Genomic DNA, 23,648 nt, shown 5'->3' on the forward strand with positions numbered 1-23,648 from the left:
ATGGGTTTTTCCCACATTTACCTGGTCCCTGATTGCATTTCTTGGTAATTTATGCTCTTCTGTTTGGCCATACATACTTCATCATCGTCCCTTGGTACTGATATTTCGAATAGCAATGGTGCTCTTGTCTGATTCTCACTTATCACTATGGTCTGATTTACTAAGGGGTTTCCTTGCATAGGCAGAGGAATGACCATTTCACCCCACATAGCATCAGCAACCAGGGAACTCGGGAACTGGGCCGAGGTTAATTTATCTGTGCACCCCGGGAAAAAAAAAAAAGGGTGCTCTGCTGCTCCCCATTCTGTATCTATGAGGAAAAAGAAAAAGTAAATAAGACCCTGTTTGGTTTTATTGCATCTATTTTTTTTAATCTGTTGGCATAGGAATGTGCCATAGCATCACCGTGTCTGCAGTTCTGTCAGGACCGTGTGTTGTGTTATGTGATGTGTGTGAAAGTGACAGTGTAATCTGCCTGGCTCGCTGCGCGGCCGTAGAGTCCTTTTCCCACCATTCCTGCAGCTCCCGCTGAGCTGCAGCATTGAAGCAAAACATTTCCTCTCTGCGAGCCCGCAAGCCTTGGCTGGCCGGCTCTCCCATTCCCACAGTATTTAAAGCGCATTTCATCACCCTGAATTCCCACAGCGCTCTAAAATAAACAGACACGGTTCACATGTAGCCGGAGGATGCCCCCGCAACCCCTCCCCTCCTCCCGCCACTCCGTCCCACTCTGGCAACCGAGGTCTCCCCGCCCCTTCTGCCGCCGATTGGCTGACGGCTCGTAGTCGGGCGGCAAAAAAAAAAAAAAAGAGGAGAAATCTGTCCTGGATAGCGATTGGCTGTGGGAGAAATCACTCAAAGGAGACACGGCTCCGTCTGCTGTTGCTGGTCGAGCTGTCTTGCGCTCGCTGTGGCCGCGCTCCTTTGCTTGCTTTAATTGCGACTGCTATTTCCTTTAAAATTAAAAGCAAAGGCTAAATTATTTTCAAGATGGTAAGTGCGGCAAAAAATGCCTTTAATTGGGGGGCCTCCGAGTATATGCATGTCACTGGAAATAACGCCAACGATTCAGTTTTAGCGCTGTTTCGGGGCCAGGATGTTAATATGCATAGCGGGCTTTGGGGAGAGTATTGGGGACAGGGAAGAAAATTAGAGCAATTTGTGTACATGCAAATCGGGGAACTCAACGCTAAAACAAAATAAATGCGATGTCGTACTGGCTGTAGGTGAATGTGCAGGTACCTGGAATATATTAAAATATATTTGTTTTTCATGCATTTAATTTTTAAATATTGACAGCCAAGGTTTAGATCTTTGGCACGGCACAAAGGCACTTTATCTCGCCTGCATGAATTGGTGCCGTCATGTGCTTGTGTATGGGGGGGAGATATCAAACCCGTGATCCCATGGACTTTTTGAATTTGTAATTATTATTATTTTTTTTTAATTCAACATTTGCATTTTAAGTGGGCGGTGCTGTTTTCCCGTGTGAATGACGATCTTTTCCCTTTTATTTATGTATGTTTTTACAGTATGGATTTGTCAATCACGCCTTGGAGCTGTTAGTAATAAGAAACTACGGTCCCGAGGTGTGGGAAGACATCAAGTGAGTTGCATTGCCAACGATGATGCCGACAGTGATGCTAGCGGTTATTTCTCCTTCATATTCTGACTGGATCCCTAGCCCCTGTGATCTCTGCCCCGTAAGCTTCCGACAGCCGAGGCTGTGAGGCAAAAATAAAATATTTCTGCTGGGGAAAGCTTTCAAAATCGGATAAATTCAAGCTACGCCAGGGATAGGACATGACCGAATTTTGTAGGATTTTGATATTAGGAAAGAGCTGAGCACGGGAGAGAGTAATTTTCCAAGGCCCTTTCCTTGGATAAATAGCGATTTAACTGGGTACATTGGCCTTGCTGAATATTGTGGGGTTCACAACTGGTGTCATGTTACACACATAAAAAGGGGCCATTCCAGGAGTTGTCTGGAAGTAATCACAGACAGACCCCCCCAACCAGGCAGTAAGGGTCATTGCTCCATCATTTGCCTCTAACCACCGATCAGAGGTTGGAAGAGATTGCTGTGGGTCCCTTGGCCACTGCCTTATAGCGTGAATGGTCCGTCCATCCCTGGGCCATTCCCTTTGGGTGAATTTAGGTCAGGGGGGAGGAGGGAAAAAGAGCACGAGTACTTGACATTTTCAGCAGAACACCTGCTGTTTTGTCCCCATATTTAGCTACCTGCACGAAAGAGCAAAGGTGCAAAGTCCATGTGCAATTTTAACACAGCCAAGATGCACATGTTTTCGAAAGGAAAGTCCCCCCTGTTATTTTGCTTTGAAAACTTGGGGTAAAATGCGTGTTTAAATTGACCCATGTATACATTGCCATAGCCTGCATCGTCATGAAGTATGCAAGGAGCTTTTACCGCGTGTGGAGAGAGAACCCTCTCGGGAAGTTTCGGGGTTTTTTTGCATGTGAAGCACGCGTGTTAAAGCGCTTTGCTCGCTTTACGCCCGCCGTTTGCATGGACGCCGAGGGGAGGTAAAATAGCACTCAAGCTTTTAGAAATACCGCATGCATGCGTTGTTTTCCTACCAGACCTGCACACTACCCCCCCCACACGACAGGAACGCCTCTTTTTAAATTAGCTAAAAGGTATCCATTGCCGTGGAAGCGAACACGCACATTCAGCCAGGGAGAGCAGAGGCTTCTTCAGACAGGGAAATCAATATTTACCTGGGTAAGATGGTTTTGAAAATTGCTTTCCACATATTACAGTGCGCTGGCTTTCATTTCAGGGTCAGCCTTGGGGCCATGTGCAAAATTATTTTAAAAACCTTCTTGTCTTCATTTACTTTTTCCTGATTGGTTGATGTGGTTTAGTTTATTGCGCAGTCCGTTGTAAAACTGTTTCCGGGTTGAGGATTTTACAGTAGGAATGGGCATTCCGGAGAAACAAAATAGGAAATAAGATGACATTTAATTAACTCTGGCACATAAAATGATGCCCTCTACTGGGGAGGATGCACCAGAGTTAATTACGGTGCCTGCCAAGCAGATGGCGTCATTTCAACAGTGAAGAAAAAGACATCAGGACAAGATATCAGAGGCTGGGGCCCGGGCCCAGGCCAGATGATGGGGCCCGTTCTGGAGTTTGGGTCCCGATGCTTGGGCCTCAGCCTAGATCCAGACTTGATACCGGGGCCTAGCTCGGAGGCTGGGGCCTGATACCTGGGCTGGGGCCGGGGCCCAGGTTAGAGACCAGATCCTGAAATCTGGGCCCCAGCCTAGACTCAGGCCTGACACCGGTGCCTGGCCCACAGACCGGTTCCCGATGCCTGGGCCTTTGCCTAGGCTGGGGCCAGGACCCAGGCCTGACACCAGGGCTAGGCCTGGAGGCCGGGTCCCAATACCGGGGCTTTGGACCAGGGTCAGACCCAGACCCAGCACCCAGGCCTCGGAGATCTTCCGACATATTCTTTCTTTTTTCTTCGCTATTGAAATGACGCCGTCTGCTCGTGAGGCATCGGAGTTAAGTAACTCTAGCGCATCCTCCCCAGTGGAGGGCACCATTTTATGCGTGGTTATCTTTGGGGCCACCTGAGCAGACAGAGTCATTTCAACAATGAAGAAAGAAGAAAGAAGACATTGGAAGAAGATTTCTGAGGCTTGGGTCCCAGGCTTGGACCTGACCCTGGGCTGAGGCCCCGGCATTGGGCCTGGATTAGGGCCAGGGCCCCGGCATCAGGACCCAGCTTCCAGGCCCAGGCATCAGGCTCCGGCATCAGAACTGGGTCCGAGCCAAGGCCTAGGTTTTGGGACCTGGTGTCCACATTGGGCCCTGATGTTGGGCCCTGGTGTCAGGTTCAGACCCTGGCCAAAGATGAGGCCCAGGCATTGGAACCCAACCTCTGAGCTGGCCCCAGCATTGGGCCTGGGTCCGTCCCTGGCCTAGCTTGAGGAGAAGGCATAGGGACCCAATTTCCAGGGTGAGCCCCAGCATTGGGCCTGGGTGAAGGCGTCCGGACTGGGTCTCTGAACTGGATCACTGGACCAGGTCCTGGCATCAAGCCCGGGCCCTGGCCTTGGCCGAAACCAGGTGTCGGGTTAAGACCTTGCAGCCTAGGCTGAGTTTGCGGTGACCTAGGCCTAGGCAAAGCCATGGATTTGGCCTGGGCCTAGTCCTCGGAACCAGGCTCCTAGGGACCAATGCATAGGCCAAGGCTGAAGCCTTGGCCTTGTGTAGGCCTAGTCTGCAGTAGGTCGCCATGACCTCATCGTAGGACCTACGCAAGGCCCAGGCTTCGTCTGCGGATCTCTCCCAGACCAGGTAAGTAGGGTCCAGGGAGGATCCTGGCCCAGGGATTTTTCTGGGTGCAAGGGATGGGTGGGATGCATGGGAGACCCCATTTCTTTATTTTTCCGATTTTTTTTTTTTTTTAATGATTATTTTGGGTTTTTTTTTAACTAAAGAAATGAAATAAACATTACGTGAAACGAAATTTATGGGAAAAATACACCCCCAAAAATGAAACGAAAACTGAAACAAAATTTTTACTACTTCCCAGCCTTATTTTAGTGTGCTGTGTTATGCTCTAGGCCCTCCTTTCCCTTCAGAAAAAGCTTTTCCCAAAGGACAGAGAAAGGGATAAAACATTTCCCCCTTCTGAAAATGAGAAATGTAAAGCAACTTTTGCGTTTATTTTGCAATTGAATTCCAGCTGATGCAGATGTAGCCAGGAAAAGGTATTGCAGTAATATGAAAACAAAATTTTTTTTAATGAATTGGACTTTGGTTTAGCACAGAAGTGTGGAAAATGTTAACTGTATTGTTTCGCACATCATGCTGCTAGCCCAGTGCCAACGTTTGCATTTACATATTTCTTTTGTAAACAAATCCGGATGGAGGCTCTTGAGAAATGCACTAACAAGCTTCTGATGCATTCCATGTGGTGGCTGAGAAGCGGGATTTCTGTGCTGCTGCCGGGAACTGCGTTCAGCAGCTTTGGTGCCCCTGGAGTCCTGTCTGAGAAAAATGCTCCCGGCTTTTATCATAAAAACTTAAAAAAAACCAAAAACGTCCTTCCTTATCATCCTTGACCAGTTATCATCCTTGACCAGTTATCATCCTTGACCAGTTAGTTCTTACAGCTTATTTTATATATAGGTACCTGGAGGTCCATATTGAATAAGCCAGGGAAAGGGAAGGTGCCTGGGTAACTTTATCTGGATATTCAATGGGACTTACCCGGGTGCGCGAGAGGTGACAACACAAGCCAAACTTAAGCTTGTAAACCGTGGGGTGGTATGAGGGTCCAAAGTGCTCAATATCAAAATATGCATAAAGGTAAAAAAATACAAATATTAGCATAAAGTATAAAGGCGATTGTCTGATACATTGAAAAGATAAAATTCCGATACAATGTGTTTTCACTTAATATTCGGTTCGTTGGAAAATCTAGCATATAAAATTGGTGTAGTACTAAATATCAGCAGTAGCTGGATACATTTTAGCGATACCCCTGAAATGCCTCCCTCTCCTTTTTATCTGGTTAAAGTTAGGTAATGACTTAACCAGCAAGAATTTATCCGCTTGGCGGGGGTGGGAAATTTAAAACTCGGGGGTTTGTCCTGGTGACTCGAAAGGTTCCCCGGACAAACCCTTTGAATATTGACGTCATGGTGTTTGTCACCACTTGGCCCCACCTTGTCGGTCCGTTTGCCTACCGTGGCATCACCGACTTTGCCCGATCTCTGGTCATTTGCAGCTTCGCTCCTTTGCCTTTCCGCTTTCCTCTGGATCTCTCCTGAGCAGGTTTGAATCCTGCCCCCCTCTTTTGAATGTATTACCTGCCTTTGGGCCTAATTTTCTCATTCTCTGTCTATGGGGGAAAAATTGAAAGCTTGCTAAATCAGGCCCAAATTATGAATCACAAATGTAAACGTCAAATGATTTCCCATTGTAATTCCTGCTCCAGTCTGCCCCATGATAGAAAGCAGTTGCTTTTTCAAATATTTTCTTTAGTGGACAGTTACTGACATTTGGGCACAAGGAATTTCTCATGGGTTATAAATCACAATTCTTTTTCTGTTACTGAGGGGCTCTTTTCTGACTTTTTTTTTTTTATGGAAATGAAATATATAGTAACTGTTTTATTATACTGACCACATATTGAAGTTCAGCCTGAAAGTGTACTCAGAATGTTTTAATCACATTGGAAATCATATTTATGCATGTAACATGTTTATATTACTATATATTACACATATATATATATATATAGAGAGAGAGAGAGAGAGAGAGGGAGAGAGAGAGGGCATATATGTTCTGCAGATAATGAGTGCTTTTGAGGAAAAGTGCCAGCATATATTGCCAGAGGGATACAAAAGGCAGAGAAATTGTGATTGTCCTTATATTTCTGCTTCACAAAAGTGAAAACCTGGGCAAGCAATTTGATATTCCCTAACCCCAACCCCTCCCAAACACAACAGGTGCTATGTTGACTGTTCTGGAAAAATCTCAACTAGTAAACGGACGAATATGTGGACGTATTTTGTTCACGGCATTTTTTTTTCTCGTGCTACAAAATAAATGCACTGTGGCCATCTCTGGGGATATTTGGTACCAGACTGAGGGGAGTTCTAATTCTTCAGATATATATATATATATTATTTTTTTTTTGGATACTTTTGACCTTGCAGATAAACGGTGTGTCTATTTTATTAAATCCTCCTCTCTCCTTCCAGTGTGGGACCTGGTTAGAGCAGCAGATGAACAGGAAGGACTGCGTAGCAACATGACATGCCATGACATTAAAATGTACTATTGATTCAGCATAAGCATCGGGAACTGTTTGTTTTTTTCACCAAAAAATGAGCATGTTTGGCAGCTTATCATGTAACCTTAGCAGAAAGACATATTGGGCCTAGGTGTTTGGAGAGTTCTTGTTGGAAGATTTTTTTTGCAAATTCTGAGTGAATTGTCTTCGTTTGTTCATAATGGGCAGGATTTTAATACCTACGCGTGGGCTTAGTTTTGTTTGCGCGCAACCCTGCGAGCACAAACCTACGCCCGATTTTATAACATGTACGCATAGCCACGCGCATGTTATAAAATCTGGGGTTGGCGCGCGCAAGGGGGTGCACACTTGTGCATCTTGTGCTTGCCCAGCCCTAGGGGAGCCCCGATGGCTTTCCCTGTTCCCTCCGAGGCCACTCCGAATTCGGAGAGGCCTCAGAGGGAACTTTCCTTCCACCACCCCCACCTTCCCCTACCTAACCCGCCCCCCAGCCCTACCTAAACCACCCCCTGACCTTTATTTTTCAGGTTGCGCGCACCAGCCAAGTGCCAGCATGCGATCCCCGGCCTAGAGGCCCTAAGGAGGCTTCTGGCCACGCCCCTGCCCTGCCCCTTTTTCAGACCCCGGGACATATGCGCGTCCCGGGGCTTGCGCGCGTCACTGGGCCTATGCAAAATAGTGTTGGCGGGCGTAACCCCCCTACGAGCGCAAATCCAGCTGGATTTATGTGCGTAGGGCTTTTAAAATCTGCCCCTTTGTGTGGTTTGCTTTTGTTGTATAGAATTGGAGTTCTGGTGTGTGTTTGTGCCTGTTTTTCAGTGAATATTGTTTTGTGTTTCCGTTTGGTGGTGCAGAGGTGGTGCAGAGGTGGTGAGAGATGGCAGGCATGAGGAGGAGTGTGACTGGTTAAGAGAATGAGGGCACGTACAGCGCGCGAGTGAGAGAGCCAGGAGGGAATGAGAGCGAGGGTAAGGGACAATAGGTGGGGAAGAGTTTGGAAGGGGAAGAGGAGTACAGAACACGAGAAAAGAAGAGGGGGATGGAGGGGAAGAGAGAGGAAAAAAGGGTTCAGCAGGGTGGAGGGCTGAGGGAGACAGAACAAGAGACCGGCATGACTCAGCTGAGGAGAGCTGCTTCCCATTTTAGCCAGGAAAAAAACAACATAATAATTAAATAGATTTCCCATAACATTTTGATTGTCCTGTACGTTTGTTTTGATTAGATTGTAAGCTCCATGGAGTAGGGTCTGCCTCTTGTGTGCTTCTGTACAGCACTGTGTATGTCTAGTAGCACTTTAGAAATGCTTAGTTTTATTAGTAGTAATAGAGGAGAACTGTGGAGGATGCATGGTGAGCTCTATGACACAGACATAGCAGGAACACATATTATAGGCTATATATTAACCCAACATTAGAGCACATTATTTAAAAGTTAAAATGCCAAGAAAATCTAATTAAAAAATAATAATCCTCCCCAACTCCTCATAACACTGCTCCCAAATATCATCTGTCTACATTATTCATGGCTTTCCCCTTCTCAATTGTTCCCAAAAGCTTGTGTAAACAACCACGTTTTAAGCATACAGCAGAAAGCTAAATAAGCCTCCTCTGTATGCAGTTTTTTTGGCATAGAATTCCATATTGTTGGTGTGGCACAAGGAAAAACCTTCTTCTGGTCCTAGTCAGCTTTGCCTAGTCAGCTTTGCCTCTTTTTTTTTTTTTTTTAAATGTTTATTGATGTCAACACAAGATAAACAGTATCACAATATACTTTTAAAGTAGGAATAGATCTTAAGGAGCGACCAGGTTCATACATACTCAGACACTCTTGCAGATAGGCTGTTCTCTATTTATGGAGTGATTTAAATGTTACAATAATTACTTTACAGATTATTCTATAGTGTACTGGGAGCCAATGCAGCCATTCTGGAACAGGTGTGATATGCTGTCTATATCTGCTCTATAATACCGTAGATGAACTGTTACATTCTCTACAGTTTGTAGGCTATAGATTGATTTGTGTGATTTTTACTATGGTGTAATCTTGATAATATAACCATCTGAATCAGTACTGCTAAATATATTGGGGTCATGAATCCAGCTATTCTATGGGCTGTGATGTCACCGGGTGGTTCGACTATCTCTGCACTATTTTGCAACAGAGGATCCTCTGTGCTTATGCCATTCCTCCTTCAAGTCACTTATTGTTTTGGCCTTCACAGCATGCTTCAGGAGGATGCTTCATGCATCTAACATCCTTTGCATGAAAATTTTTTTTTCCCTGATATTGCTCCTGAGTCTACCCGTTAGGAGCCTCATAGCTTGACTACGTCTTCTAGAGCTTCTTTTCCATTGATAAATGTTTATTTCTTATGCATTATTTTATGTTAAACTTTATAATTTTTTTTTCAAATATGCAAAAGCAGCACATATTTGACAGAAAATCATTGGACCAATCATAAATAACAACCATTAAATAATATTCTGTAATAACTTAGGAAATGAGCTGCCACCAAGGTTTCATAGCCTACAATATATAGGTGAGAATGTGTAGACAAAAAGAGCAAAGGAAACAGGCAAAACAGACCGGGGCAGATTTAAAAAAAATACGCGAGCGTGTACTTTGCGCATCCGGCACAAACAAGAGTATGCCAGGTTTTAATAGATACACGCGTAGCCATGCGTATCTTTTAAAATCCGGGGTCGGCGCGCACAAGGAGGCGAACATTTGTGCACCTTGCACGCGCCGAGCCCTGCACGCGCTGCCCGTTCCCTCCACCTTCCCCTCCCTTCCCCTACCTAACCCACCCCCCAGTCCTATCTAAACCCCCTCCACTCATTATAAAAGTTATGCCTGCCTCAGGCAGGCATAACTCGCACGCGCTGGCAGCCGGCGCGCGATTTCCCGGCCCGGGAGCAGTTTCGGAGGCCTCGTCCACACCCCCGAAATGCCCCCGGGCCGGAACCACGCCCGCAGCCCCGTCCCCGGATGATGCGCCGCCGCAACACGCCCCCGACACGCCTCCCCAGGAAAGCCACGGGACTTACGCGCTTCCCGGGGCTTGTGCGCGCCACCGAGCCTATGCAACATAGTCTCGGCGCGCGCAGGGGTGGAAGGGGCAGCTTTTCGGGGGTTACACACGTATCCTATGCGCGTACCCCTTTGAAAATCTGCCCCACAAGGTGTAAGGAAAAATAAACAGAAACTAGTGCCATATTCATCTAAACCATATATACCAGTAAAGAGGTGCCTTAAGCATAATTGTATGTGGCTATAAATAATCAAACTTCCTACAAAACTGAAAGTTTAAAGGAGCAGGACTTGACATGTTTGCTATAGATGTTTTGTCTTGAAGAAATAGCCTTAGGTGATTCAGATTAAAGAATATGTATCTTAACTTCTTGATATTTAGCAAGGCACGTGCATGGGTACTTGAAGAAAAATTGCACTCCTTCTGTTAAAGTTGTTTGCCGCTGTGAAAGAAATTGCTTACAATTTTTCTTTATGACAAAAACCCTTGTTAGGTATTATCCCTATCATGTTCGAGTATATGAGGCTAATAAAGTAGCTGAGACTGCATCTGATTCTGAAGAGGTTTGCACAATTTCACTTACAGCTGAGCTATCCAAAGTTAATTGTTCCGCCTGTTGTGTCTCTCTTGGCTTGCTTTCATTTTTTTTTTTTTGTGGCAGATTAAAAAAACAAATCTTTACCGGTGGAGAGTGGTCCTCTGCAGGGTATTCTAGAACTTCCATGCAATATCTCATAAACATTTCTCTAGGAAAATTTAGCAACTTCAAATTTAGTCTCCTTTGATTCTTCTCAATACCTGCAATCTTGTTTTTAAGGACCACATTTTCTTTTAGCAGCTCTAAGTTCACCTTCTGTAGCTCTTCAATAGCTTTGAATGAAATTCATTAGGAGATTCAGAAAGTTTGTCAAACCGTTGAGTTACATACTTTTTCAGCACTTCAGTAGCAGACCAAAATGAATCTACTGTTATGATATCACTCCAGGCTCCTGGATGAGGTTCCTTTCAGCCGTTTATGTAAGCCTGCACTGGTTGAAGAATTCCCAATTGCAGTGTCTTCATTCTTGCAGCCATTTGTTTTGGGGGGGGGGTCAGTGCCGGTTCTCGGTGGGTTTAGGCAGAGAACGCTCTCCTCAAGAAGCTGACCACACTTGAAGTGGCTGCTTGAGTCAGGCAATGGTTCCATCAAGTCCCTACCATCTGACGCTTTCGAATGTCAGAACTGATGATTCTGAGATGGAGGGGCATCCTACAGTACATGCTTCCTGCCATCCCAGTGCTTGTGGAGGAAGCCGTACTGTTGGTCTGAGTGAAGCCTTCAGTTCTGTTGGCCATGAAACTGTTATTGGCAAGCAAGCTAAAGCAGTGTAAGTCTGGATCATAAATCTGTACATACAAAAGGCTAGATAATGGCTCTGATGGATAGGCTGTAATCCTTACCTCCCTGTTCAATATTTTTACACGGGGAAAAAAAGAGAATGTGAAGATGAAAAAACAACCGGGTAAGTAGGTACTCATACTGGAGGGCACTCTTAACTGATGGTATTTAAGAACATAAGAACATGCCATAGTGGATCATATCAAGGGTCCATGAAGCCCAGCATCTTGTTTCCAACAGTGGCCAATCCAGGCCATAAGAACCTGGCAAGTACCCAAAAACTAAGTCTATTCCATGCTACTGATGCTAGCAGTAGCAGTGGCTATTTTCTAAGTAAACTTGATTAATAGCAGGTAATGGACTTCTCCTCCAAGAACTTATCCAATCTTTTTTAAACACAGCTACACTAACTGCACTAACCACAACCTCTGGCAACAAATTCCAGAGTTTAATTGTGCGTTGAGCGAAAAAGAACTTTCTCTGATTAATTTTAGAAGGTACAGAGAAGGGCTACCAAAATGATAAGGGGAATGGAACATCTCCCATAGAAATGAAATGAAACATAGAAACATAGAAATGACGGTAGAAGAAGACCAATCGGTCCATCCAGTCTGCCCAGCAAGCTTCACACTTCTTTTTTCTCATACTTATCTGTTTCTCTTGGCTCTTAGTAACCTTAGGTTCTATTTTCCTTTCACCCCCACTATTAATGTAGAGAGCAGTGATGGAGCTGCTTCCAAGTGAAATATTAAGTTTGATTAGTTGGGTAAGCGGCAGCATAGCTCTCTGCCGTTGAAGCAGAGAGCAATGCTGGATATGCGTGAAATATTAGTTTTTTTTCTCCCCTGCCGTTGAAGCAGGGAGCTATGCTGGATATGCATTGAAAGTGAAGTATACCTTGAAAGTCACATTAACTATCATCAAATATTGAAAAGCCTAATAATTGGTAATTGAATAAGCCTAATAATTGGTAATACCTATAGCCCCTGAACACATCCCTGTTTTGTTTTGGGTTTTTTTTGTTTTGTTTTTTTTCTTTTTTTAATTGGGAGATGGCAGCCCTCCAACCTTCCGCTCCGTGAAGGTGGAACACCAACCACTGGCCACTGGCATCCCGCTCCGTGAATGCCTCTGTGGCTACTGCCGCTCCGTGCAGTGTTTTGCTGCCTGCTCTTTATACGCGTCCTCTAGACCTGATGGATCCACAGTGCTTATCCCATGCCCCTTTGAAGTGCTTCACAGTTTTGGACTTCGTGAAGTCCAAAACTGTGAAGAAATACTTCCTGACATTGGTTCTTAGTCTTCCTCCTTGGAGCCTCAGCTCGTGACCTCTGGTTCTGCTGATTTTTTTCTGACGGAAAAGGTTTGTCGTTGTCTTTGGATCGTTAAAGCTTTTCAAGTATCAGAAAGTCTGAATCATATCACCCATGCTCCTCCTTTCCTCCAGGGTGTACATATTTAGATTCTTCAATCACTCGTATGACATCCGATGAAGACCCTCCACCTTTCTGGTCGCCCTTCTCTGTACCGCTTCAATCTTGTCTCTGTCTCTTTGTAGATACGGTCTCCAGAACTGAACACAGTACTCCAGGTGAGGCCTCACCAAGGACCTGTACAAGGGGATAATCACTTCCCTTTTCTTACTCGATATTCCTCTCTCTATGCAGCCCAGCATTCTTCTGGCTTTTGCTATCGCCTTGTCGCCTTGTCGCATTGTTTCGCAGACTTCATATCATTAGACACTATAACCCCAAGGTCTCTCCCCTATGAGGAAAGACTAAAGAGGTTAGGACTTTTCAGCTTGGAGAAGAGACGGCTGAGGGGGGATATGATAGAGATGTTTAAAATTATGAGAGGTCTAGAACGGGTAGATGTGAATCGGTTATTTACTCTTTCGGTTATTTACTCTTTTCGGAAAGACTAGGGGGCACCCCATGAAGTTAGCATGGGGCACATTTAAAACTAATCAGAGAAAGTTCTTTTTTACTCAACACACAATTAAACTCTGGAATTTGTTGCCAGAGGATGTGGTTAGTGCAGTTAGTATAGCGGTGTTTAAAAAAGGATTGGATAAGTTCTTGGAGGAGAAGTCCATTACCTGCTATTAAGTTCACTTAGAGAATAGCCACTGCCATTAGCAATGGTAACATGGAATAGACTTAGTTTTTGGGTACTTGCCCAGGTTCTTATGGCCTGGATTGGCCACTGTTGGAAACAGGATGCTGGGCTTGATGGACCCTTGGTCTGACCCAGTATGGCATTTTCTTATGTTCTTATGTTCTTCTCCATTGCAACTATATCTTTTTTGTAATGCGGCGACCAGAATTGTACACAGTATTCAAGGTGTGGTCTCACCATGGAGCGATACAGAGGCATTATGACATTTTCCGTTTTATTCACCATTCCCTTTCTAATAATTCCCATCATTCTGTTTGCTTTTTTGCCTGCCGCAGCACACTGAACCGACGATTTCAATGTGTTATCCACTATGATGCCTAGATCTCTTTCTTGGGTGGTAACACCTAATATGGAACCTAACATTGTGTAACTATAGCATGGGTTATTTTTCCCTATATGCATCACCTTGCACTTATCCACATTAAATTTCATCTGCCATTTGGATGCCCAATTTTCCAGTCTCAGAAGGTCTTCCTGCAATTTATCACAATCTGCTTGTGATTTAACTACTCTGAACAATTTTGTATCATCTGCAAATTTGATTACCTCACTTGTCGTATTTCTTTCCAGATCATTTATAAATATATTGAAAAGTATGGGTCCCAATACAGAACCCTGAGGTACTCCACTGCCCACTCCCTTCCACTAAGAAAATTGTCCATTTAATCCTACTCTCTGTTTCCTGTCTTTTATTTATTTACAAGCCGTTAAGCCCGTTAAACGGGCTACATTACATTTTTTTCAGTCCATTTTCAAACACACCTCCTCCTCCCCCCCTCTCTCCCCTCCCTCTCCTCCCCTCCCCCTCCCCTCTCTCTCCTCCCCCTCCCCTCTCTCTCCTCCCTCTCTCCTCCCCTCCCTCTCTCCTCCCCTCCTCTCACCTCCCTCTCCTCCCTCTCTCCTCCCCTCCCCCTCTCCCCTCCCCCTCTCTCCTCCCCCTCCCTCTCCCACTCTCACCCTCCCTCACTCTCACCTCCCTCACTCTCACCTCCCTCTCTCCTCCCCTCTCTCCTCTCCTCCCCTCCCTATCCCACTCTCACCCTCCCTCACTCTCACCCTCCCTATCTCTCACCACCGAGTTCACAGCTCCTCCCCACCCCTCACTCTCACCCTCCCTCACCACCGAGTTCGCTGCTCCTCGCCACCCCCCTCCCCTCACCACCGAGTTCGCTGCTCCTTGCTGCTGCCGCCACCTCCCTCCCTCCCTCACCGAGTTCGCCATTCCCCGCTGCCGCCGCCCCCCTCCCTCCCTCACCACCGAGTTCGCTGTTCCTCGCTGCCGCCGCCCCCCTCCCTCACCACCGAGTTCGCCACTCGCTGCCGCCGCCCCCCCTCCCTCACCACCGAGTTTGCCACTCCCCGCTGCCGCCGCCCCCCTCCCTCACCACCGAATTTGCCGCTCCTCGCTGCCGCCGCCCCCTCCCTCACCACCGAGTTCGCCACTCCTCGCTGCCGCCGCCCCCTCCCTCACCACCGAGTTTGCTGCTGCTCCTCGCTGTCGCCACCGCCGCTCCTCACCGCCGATACTGCTCCTCACCGCCGCCATGTTTTTCAACAGCTGACGCTCTGCTTGACCGACGTGCTCGCCCGCACATGCGCGGTAGAGCTGCTCTCTACTGCGCATTTGCGGCACGTCGGTCAACCTTCATTTAATAGGTTGATTTATTTATTTATTTATTTGTTATTTATTAATTTGCAATAATTTATAGCCCACCATAATTTCCAAAATCTTGTTCAGGGTTGGTCACAAACGATATAGGAAGATAGCATAAGATAAAGATAATTAAAATGACAACAGCATAATTAAAATGAGACATTCATCGATTATAAGCTTATTTAAAAAATATGCTTTTAAAGCCTTCTTAAAACACTTATAATCTGCTATCTGTAGCAATCAAACTGGAAGGGCATTCCAGAGCGTAGGTGCAACTTCTGAGAAGACACATCTAGTGGTATTCAATATTAATCACATAGAATTCAACTCCAGAAATGCCAACAAATGCTGAACATCTGAGCACAATGTCCATTGTGGTTTATACAGTTTTACAAGATTTTTTACTTATGGTGGACACTCACCATATATTTCTCAATATACCAATCAGTGAATTTTACAAGCCGTTCAACTGGTAACTGTTGTGCTGACGATGGGACGGAGCGCAACTGGGAGCTCTCCAGCGTGGGACAAGGAGAGAGTGTGCCCTTGCGGAGTGAACAGTCCAAGTCTGGGAGTCAGGAGCCTCAAATCCTCCACCGACCTGCATGCCCATGAGACCACCAATGCAATGGTGGTCTCTGAGTGGTCCTCTGACTACTCCATGCCCTTTTGGACCTGCCACAGGGTGAAGCAGAGGCGGCAGGTCGGACAGAGGTCACAGTGGGAGAAGGCCGAAGGCACTGGAGCTTGGAATGAAGACTCAGATGTGGCTTGAGATGAAGACAGGAAACAGAGAGGGTTGAGCAAGACCCTCAGGCACCCTACACAGCACAAGGGGCTGGTCGCAGACCGCACTGTCCCCTACGTGCCCTACACAGCCAGGCAGCTGGTCGCAGACCATGAGGGGAGCGGGAGGCTCAGGAAGTCTCATAGTGCAGGATTGTAGAAACCCCTCGGATCCTCTGGAGTTGGGACTGGAAAGACAAAGATAAAACTTGGAACTTGGAAGCTCAGATTAAAAGCAAAGAATCTCCAGAGACATGGGTTCTACAGGACCTGGAGCATTAGGACCAGATACATAAGGCTGGGGATCACACGGAACTTGGAACATCGCAGAACTTGGAACATCATGGAACTTCACAGAACATCAGAACAGAGACCAGGAAGATAGAAGAAGATCCATGGATAATGATCTGGGTAGGAGCTGGAGACGAGGAATCCATGGCAGGATTTAGCCCATTGGAAGAAGATCAGAGGTGCCAGGCAAGGGCTGGAGACAAGGAGTCCTTGGGAGGACTAGCCCCTTGCCAAAGCAAGGACTGAATGACTGAAGAGCCCTTTTATAGGGAAGAAGGCAACTCCCTGGGAGGAGTTCAGGAGGAGCCAGAGGGACCACTCCCTACTGGCCCTTTAAGTACAGAGAGGAGACGCGGTTGTGCCCCCTAGGCAGAGGGGCAGGACCTTGACAGCGACCATGCTGCCGCTGAGATGAGGAGGAGCAGGGCGGGCCGAGCAGCAGGCCCAGCGTTGTTGGCGGCTCTGAAGCTGCGAGAGGCAGGCGGAGGAGCGGATCCATGCTGCAAGGAAGACCGGGGACTGCGGCCTCCAGACTGCAGCGAAGATGGCAGCAGCGGTGGCTCCCGAGCCGCGAGGATTGCCTGGTCGGCTGCGTCCTGCCGCAGGACAGCAAGGTGGCAAGGCCCGCCATGCAGAAGGAGCAGTGGGCCGTCTCCTGACTGCTTGGTGTGAGGAGCAGCGGTGTTGGGGGAGTCGGGCCGACAAGGTAAGGAGCTGCTTGCGGGTTGGCCCTCGAGCAGAACCGCAACAGCAGCCCCCTTCAAAGGGGGTCCTCTTCCCTCCTCGGGAGGTCCAGGAAGGCGACTGGAACTAGGAAGGTGCAGGCGCCTCCTACTGGTCGTGGAAGAGAACCGTGGAAGGGACCACAGAGTCAGGGAATGCACAAAGGAAGAAGAAGACGGAACAAGGAGACGACAGGGAACAGAGCAAGAAACATGGAAACAAGATCAAAACAAGTGGAGCAAAAGAGGACAAAAACACAGTGGAGCACAGGAACAAAACAGTGGAGCACAGGAACAAAACAGCGGAGCACAGGAACAAGACAGCGGAGCGCAAGCAAGAACAGAACAGCAGAGAGCAAGGAACAGCGGAGAGCAAAGAACAGCAGAACATAGAACAACCGAGCAACGAAGGAACAAATGGAGAATGAAGAACAACAAAAGAACAAGAAACAACAAGAGAACACGAAACAACGAACAACAGAAGAATTCAGGAACTTCAAAGAAGACCGGGGGGGGGGGGGGGGGGGAAGCCAGGGTGGGATCAGGCTGAGCAGCAAACATCAGGTGGGGCGCAGGCGCCTCCTGCAGGTCGTGGAATCCCTGCCCGCTTGGTGTGAGGAGCAGCGGCGTCGGGGGAGTCGGGCCGGCAAGGTAAGGAGCTGCTCGCGGCTAGGCCCACGAGCAGAACCGCAACAGGTAACTAATGCAAATCTTTCAAAATTGGGGTAATGTGAAACTTCAGAGGCTACCACACTACTAATTGGGCAGCTGCAGTCAATAATAATTCAAAAGATCGTAAATGAACTTTACGGAGCCCTATGTACAGCCTGTTACAATAATCTAAAAATGACAGTACAGAAGAATGTAGTATAATTTTGAAATCCTGGCTGTCCAGTATGAACAGTAAATAACGCAGTGTCCATAATTTGAAAAAAAAATTTTTTTTTACTACCATTAGTAATTGGAATAAAAAACTGTATGACTTATCGATATAAAATATCCAAGTCACATGCAGTTTCTACCACAGCAATCTCAACTCCCTCCAGCTGTAATTTTTGGAGTAGGTTGTATCCACCACACCTATTGGAATCGTCCAGTCAAAAATGACAAAAATCACTGACCCACTGTTCCTCCAACACTTTCAAACTCTGCAATAATAATCCCACATTCAATCAAAGGCGTCTGAAACATCTAGCAAAATTATAATACACTGGGTGCCTTTAATTCAATTCATGAAGCTTGAAATCAGTAACAGAGACCAGTGCAGTCTCAGTTCTTCTGAGCCCCTGACGGATTCCACTCTGAAAATCACTCGCAGTGCTGTTGGATTTAACGTATTCCATCAGTTGGGCAAGGACTAATTTCTCTATAATTTTACCTATCGATGAAAGGACGGAAACAGGACGGTAATTAGATGGATCAGAATGGGGACCATCGGCTTTCTTTATAACAGGGCGCACAACCGCTCACTTAAAGTTCTCAGGGAAAACACTTTCAGTAAGTGAGAGACTTACTAACTTCATTAAAGGCTGGATTTTAAAACCCCGGCGTGCTTAAATCCCGGGCCTTACGCGCGCCAGGCCCGTTTTCAAACGGGCCTGGCGCGCGCATAAACCCTGGGAGTTTTGCAGGAGCAAAATGTGAGTTTAAAAAATGGGGTGGGGTGGGGGGGGGGCTTGGATAGGGGAAGGGTAGGATAGGGGAAGGGAGATTAGGGTGGTTAGGGTAGGGGGTTGGGAACCGGGGAAGGCCCCGATTTCGGAGCGGCCTGGGAGGGAACGGAGGAAGGCTGTGCTCGCCGACCCCGGATTTTATAACATGCGCGCGGCTGCGCACGCATGTTATAAAATCGGGCGTAGATTTGCGCGTGCCGGGTTGCGCGCACAAATCTACGCCCGCGCGTAAATCTTAAAAAATCTGGCCCAGAGTGTACTTGGATATCTTTGAGCCCCATGGGTTTTTGTATTGTGGGACTTAATGGCTAGGGTGGATGGCATTGAAAAGTACCAGAAAAAAACAGCGTGGGAGGGAGGAAAGCATTCTGCTTTCACAGCCGGTGAGAGGGATGTATGGACGCAATAGGGACTGGCACCTGTTTGTTTGCTTTTTCCCTTTACCTGTGTATGGCTGGTAGAGGGAGCTTTGAGACATGGACTTTCCTACTCTGCTGTCATCAAGTAGCTCCATCCCTTTTGCCTCCACTCTGTAGAGCACTATACGGTCCAGATGCCGTGGAGCTAGGGCTGGGGAGAGGTTGAGCATCTGTCAGGTTCCCCCGGCAGCACTCACTGGTAGGAGTTTATTGTTGAAGCAGAGGGAGGGATTCCAGTTTGCTGGAGCAAGGGCTAGAGACTTGGAACTGGAACTCGGAGCGGGGAACCAGAGTCTGAAGCTTGGAGCAAAGTCTAGAACTGAGGGTGGGAGCAGGAACTGGTTTCTGCAGCTTGGAGTCAAGTCTGGAGCAACGATTGGATCTGCAGACCGGAGTCAGGCCTGGAGCTGGAAACTTGGCAGAACGGGAACAAGGCATGGCAGCTGCAGCTTGGAGCTCAACAGGCCGAAAATTCAGCAAGGGCTGCAGCAACACGGAGTTACAGCTTGGAGCTTGGCAGGCTGGAAACCTGGCAAGGACTGAAACATCATCATCATCATCATCATTGTTTATTTATGTTATGCTTTTCCAACAAGAGAGTTCAAAGCTCGTTACAGTAGGCTGGATCTGTTATGGATACAGTGTGTGGGAAATAAATAATCAATTACAGTAGATAGCAATATTTACAGTACAAAACAGCATAGCCAATTTTAGTACATAAATAGTGCAGAACAGGACATAAATGACACAGTGTGTTAAGGTCTACTTTACAGGGAGACACAAAAATAAATAATGTGAGTTATAGTAAATAAATAGTATGTTATGTAAAATACTCTGACAGGACAATGCTACAATAGCGCATAAGTAGTGCAATACAGAAAGTCCGGTGAGTGTACAAGAGAGCTATGCACTCAACCTGCACAGATGGAGTGAAAAATAGGCAGGTGTTAGTCACATCTGAGGCAGGTCTTCTGTTTGGTACAATTTTCTTGTATTTCAGGGTATGGTGAGCTTCTGATTGTGGTGTCTCTGAACAGAGTTCATGGAAAGGGTGAGGACTGAATGCTGCTGCAATAAGCTAAGTTTTCACTAGTTTTGGGGTTTTGGTTTTTTTTTGAAGGATAGGACATCTGGAGCTATTCTGATGCAAGTTGGTAGAGAATTCCAAAGGTTGGGACAGATCCTGAGAAAATGTTCTTCCTGGTGCTGGCGAGGCATATTCCCTTAGAAGCCTCCATGACTAGGCAGACTTGAGGTAGTGGCAAAGTAGCGGGGAGGGTGTGTAAGGTGTGGGACATCTGCTGAGGTGCACGGGCTTTCCACAAGGACTAGAACAAGGAGCTGCAGCTTGACGCTTGGCGGGCGGGGGACACTCAGCAAGGTCTGGAACATGATGAGGACTAGAACAGGGAGTTCCAGCTTGGAGCTTGAAACGTGACAGGTAGGAATGCGGGAGAACTGGCCCAGGTGCTGCAGCTGGAGATTGAAACTTGGCAGGCTGGAAACATGGCAGGGTCTGGAACAGCACATGGGCAAATTGGAAACAAGCAGGCTGATACAGTAAAGTTTGCAGGAGAGCGGGGGAGCGCACAGGCCACTCTCCTGTGCACGTGATTCAGAAAAAAAAATTATTCAAATTAGGGCCCGCGGTAAAAAGAGGCACTAGGGACACTAGCGCGTCCCTAGCGCCTCTTTTTGGACAGGAGCGGCGGCTGCTGGCGGGTTTGACAGCCGATGCTCAATTTTGCCGGCGTTGGTTCTCAAACCTGCTGACAGCCACGGGTTCTGAAACCTGACGCCAGCAAAATTGAGCATCCGGTTTTCATCCTGTGAGCCGTGGGCCCATTTTAATTTTTTTTTTTTTAATTATTTTTAATTATTTTTAATTTTTGGGACCTCTGACTTAATATCGCCATGATATTAAGTCGGAGGATGTGCAGGAAAGCAGTTTTTACTGCTTTTCTGTACACTTTCCTGGTGCCGAGAGAAATTAACGCCAGCCTTTGATTTCTGAAAGTAAAATGTGCGGCTTCGCTGCACATTTTACTTTTTGTATCGCGTGGGAATAACTGATAGGGCCATCGAAATGCATTTGCATGTTGCGGACGGTATTAGTTTCGGGTTGGTTGGATGCGTGTTTTCGACGTGCTATTACCCCTTACTGAATAAGGGGTAAAGCTAGCGCATCAAAAACACACATCCAAACGCGGGTTAACAGTGCGCTCCACCGGAGCGCACTGTACTGTATCGGCCTGAAGGTGAGGCAGGCTGTAGGCAAGGCAAGGCAACTGGAACTAGACAAGGCTAAATATGAAGCAAGGCTAACTAGGCAGGAACTATTGCTGAAGTAGGAGGGGTTTGGGGGAGGGAGGGCAAGGCAAACTGCATACAAGTCAAGACAACTGGAGCAAGGCAAGAATTTCACTGCAGCAAGGGAGCAATCACTTGCCAAGCAAGATGGGGAAGCCTTCTAGTTATTGTGACTAATTTCCTCCAGGCGACCTCTTTTAAACTGGCTTTGGCTAATTCCCTTACTTCAGAAGCAGGGTTGCTTTTATAGCAGTGCACCCACTCCAACGATGGGGCAGATTGAATAGAACAATGATAAGCTTTGTAACAGGCAGCTGTCTAGCAGGGAGCTTTGAAACAACAAACTGGCCTCCATCAGTATCTTCCCCTGGCTTGGGGGGGCAAAAGCAGGCTCTTCACTTAGCTAAGTACCCAGATCAGGACCTGTTGAGGGTTGACACTGCCAGTTTCATCTTTGCCCCAGGAGCCAAACTTGGCAGGAGATGGAAAATAGCTGCAGATTCGCATGTATTTGACCATATTTTTTGTATTTGCCTCATTCTATGACAAGTGCTCGTGTATGTTTGTTATTAAATAAAAAACATATGATTTCATACATTTCCTTTAGTGCTAGTGTTTAACTAATCTATTATATTTGAGTAAATATGATGCTCTAATTTTGGGGACATGTTTTATATATAGATACACACACACACACACACACACCAGAAAGATCCCCACCACAGGAAAACGAGCACTAATGATAAAAGAGAAAAGCATAAAAAACCCAAACTTTTATTTATTGTTAGATTATTGAGAAACAAAGTTACAATAATGCATACCATAATAAATTAGAATGTATTCATCTGTAAGATTATATTCACAAAAACATGACTAAGAATCACAAGCTAACCACATCTGAACACAAAGAACACTTCTCATTAAAATGCACTTAACAGTTACATAATTTTTTCAGAGGTCATTTGGTGGTTTTAGGAAACACCTTTTACTCGCAGAGCGCTCCACAGACTAATTATTTTTGTCTTCAATATTTTTGTCACAGATCCCTCTATTCCCCTGAAGAAGCCACTTTGGCAAAACATAGTCCTTGTTGGGATTCTTCCATCTGACCCTGGTACTCATGGGATTTTTTCCATCTGACCCTGGCTCTTACAAACCACATTAACATTTGGTGGTGCTACCATTGAGTTTATTTTGTCAATGTTAGAGACCAAGCATTTTGGCCTATTTTAGATAGTTCTATATTACAGCTTGGGAGTGTTAGAATATGTTCTGTCTTGTTAACTGCTGGGTTGCCTTGCATAGCTGGAATATAATATTGTTAAAATTGTTATATTATATAATAATTTTGTATACTCTGTGGTTACCATTAATTTGTTTTTTGTGTTTTGTCTGGTCAAGGCAATTACATACATTGTTGCCAATTTAGAACACTGCTATCTTCTGTGTATCTTGTGGCATTCATTTCAATCCAGTGTTTCCACTGATACTTTGTTACTGATGTAGTATGTCCAGATTATTATTGATATAACCGTTAAATGCATTTTAGTGAGAAGTGTTCTATGTGTTTAGATGTGGTTAGCTTGTGATGCTTAGTCATGTTTTTGTGCATATCATACTACAGATGCATGTATTCTAATTTATTATGGTATGTATTATTCTAACTTTCTCAATGATCTAACAATAAATAAAAGTTTTTTTTTAAAATTCACTTTTATCATTAGTGCTCATTTTCCTGTGGTGGGGATCTTTTTGGTATAATTTTTGAGCAATTCATTATGTATATATAATATTTTCTTTATATATATATATATATATGTGTGTGTGTGTGTGTGTGTGTGTGTGTGTTTGAATAGTTTTGATATTATTTGTCATTTATAATAAAGCTTGCAACATTAAACATCTCTCAACTCATTGACAACATTAGTGGTGTTACCTATTTTAGGGTTTTCTGACGTTTTCAATGAGTTGAGAGATGCTTAATATTGCAAGCTTTATTCTAAATGATAAAGAATATCAAAACTATTCAAAAACACACACATATATTGATCAATTGTTCTAGTCAATCATTCCTCATTCACAGCACTTCTAAACTCTCTTTAGTGTTATGTATTTCTAGCATGTATAAATATCAACATAAAACATTGTCACAATATATACAGAGTGCTTGTAATGAAACAATAAACCCTTGCAATAGAGTTGAACTTCAAGAAAGATATTTTGTGACTTGCAAATGAGTCACATGAAAGACAGCTGAACCACAGTCCACATGAAAGGATACTTTGTAATTGTTTCACAGGAATGTTGTGTAGAGTTCCGTGCATATCTTTATCACTTCATTAAGGTTCCACTACTATTTCTTCATTTAAATGCAATGTATATTTCCACTGCATTCCTTATCCT

General features: G+C 45.7%; 1 protein-coding gene across 2 annotated transcripts in view; it reads left to right on the top strand.

Annotated features, from left to right (window-relative positions):
- Positions 1–850: 850 nt before the first annotated feature.
- The window catches only part of GUCY1B1 (guanylate cyclase 1 soluble subunit beta 1), a 162,339-nt gene continuing 139,541 nt past the window's right edge, over positions 851–23,648 (top strand). The window contains exons 1-2 of one of the 2 annotated variants that reach the window (XM_029614233.1): positions 851–993; positions 1,533–1,606. In XM_029614233.1, the coding sequence (XP_029470093.1) occupies positions 991–993; positions 1,533–1,606 (77 nt within the window). In that variant the 5' untranslated portion in view covers positions 851–990. Of the gene's footprint in view, positions 994–1,532; positions 1,607–23,648 lie in introns of those variants that run through there. The other variant, XM_029614317.1, reaches the window with a different exon arrangement.

The sequence above is a fragment of the Rhinatrema bivittatum genome, chromosome 1 (assembly GCF_901001135.1).
Source record: "Rhinatrema bivittatum chromosome 1, aRhiBiv1.1, whole genome shotgun sequence".
NCBI classification, from domain to species: domain Eukaryota; kingdom Metazoa; phylum Chordata; class Amphibia; order Gymnophiona; family Rhinatrematidae; genus Rhinatrema; species Rhinatrema bivittatum.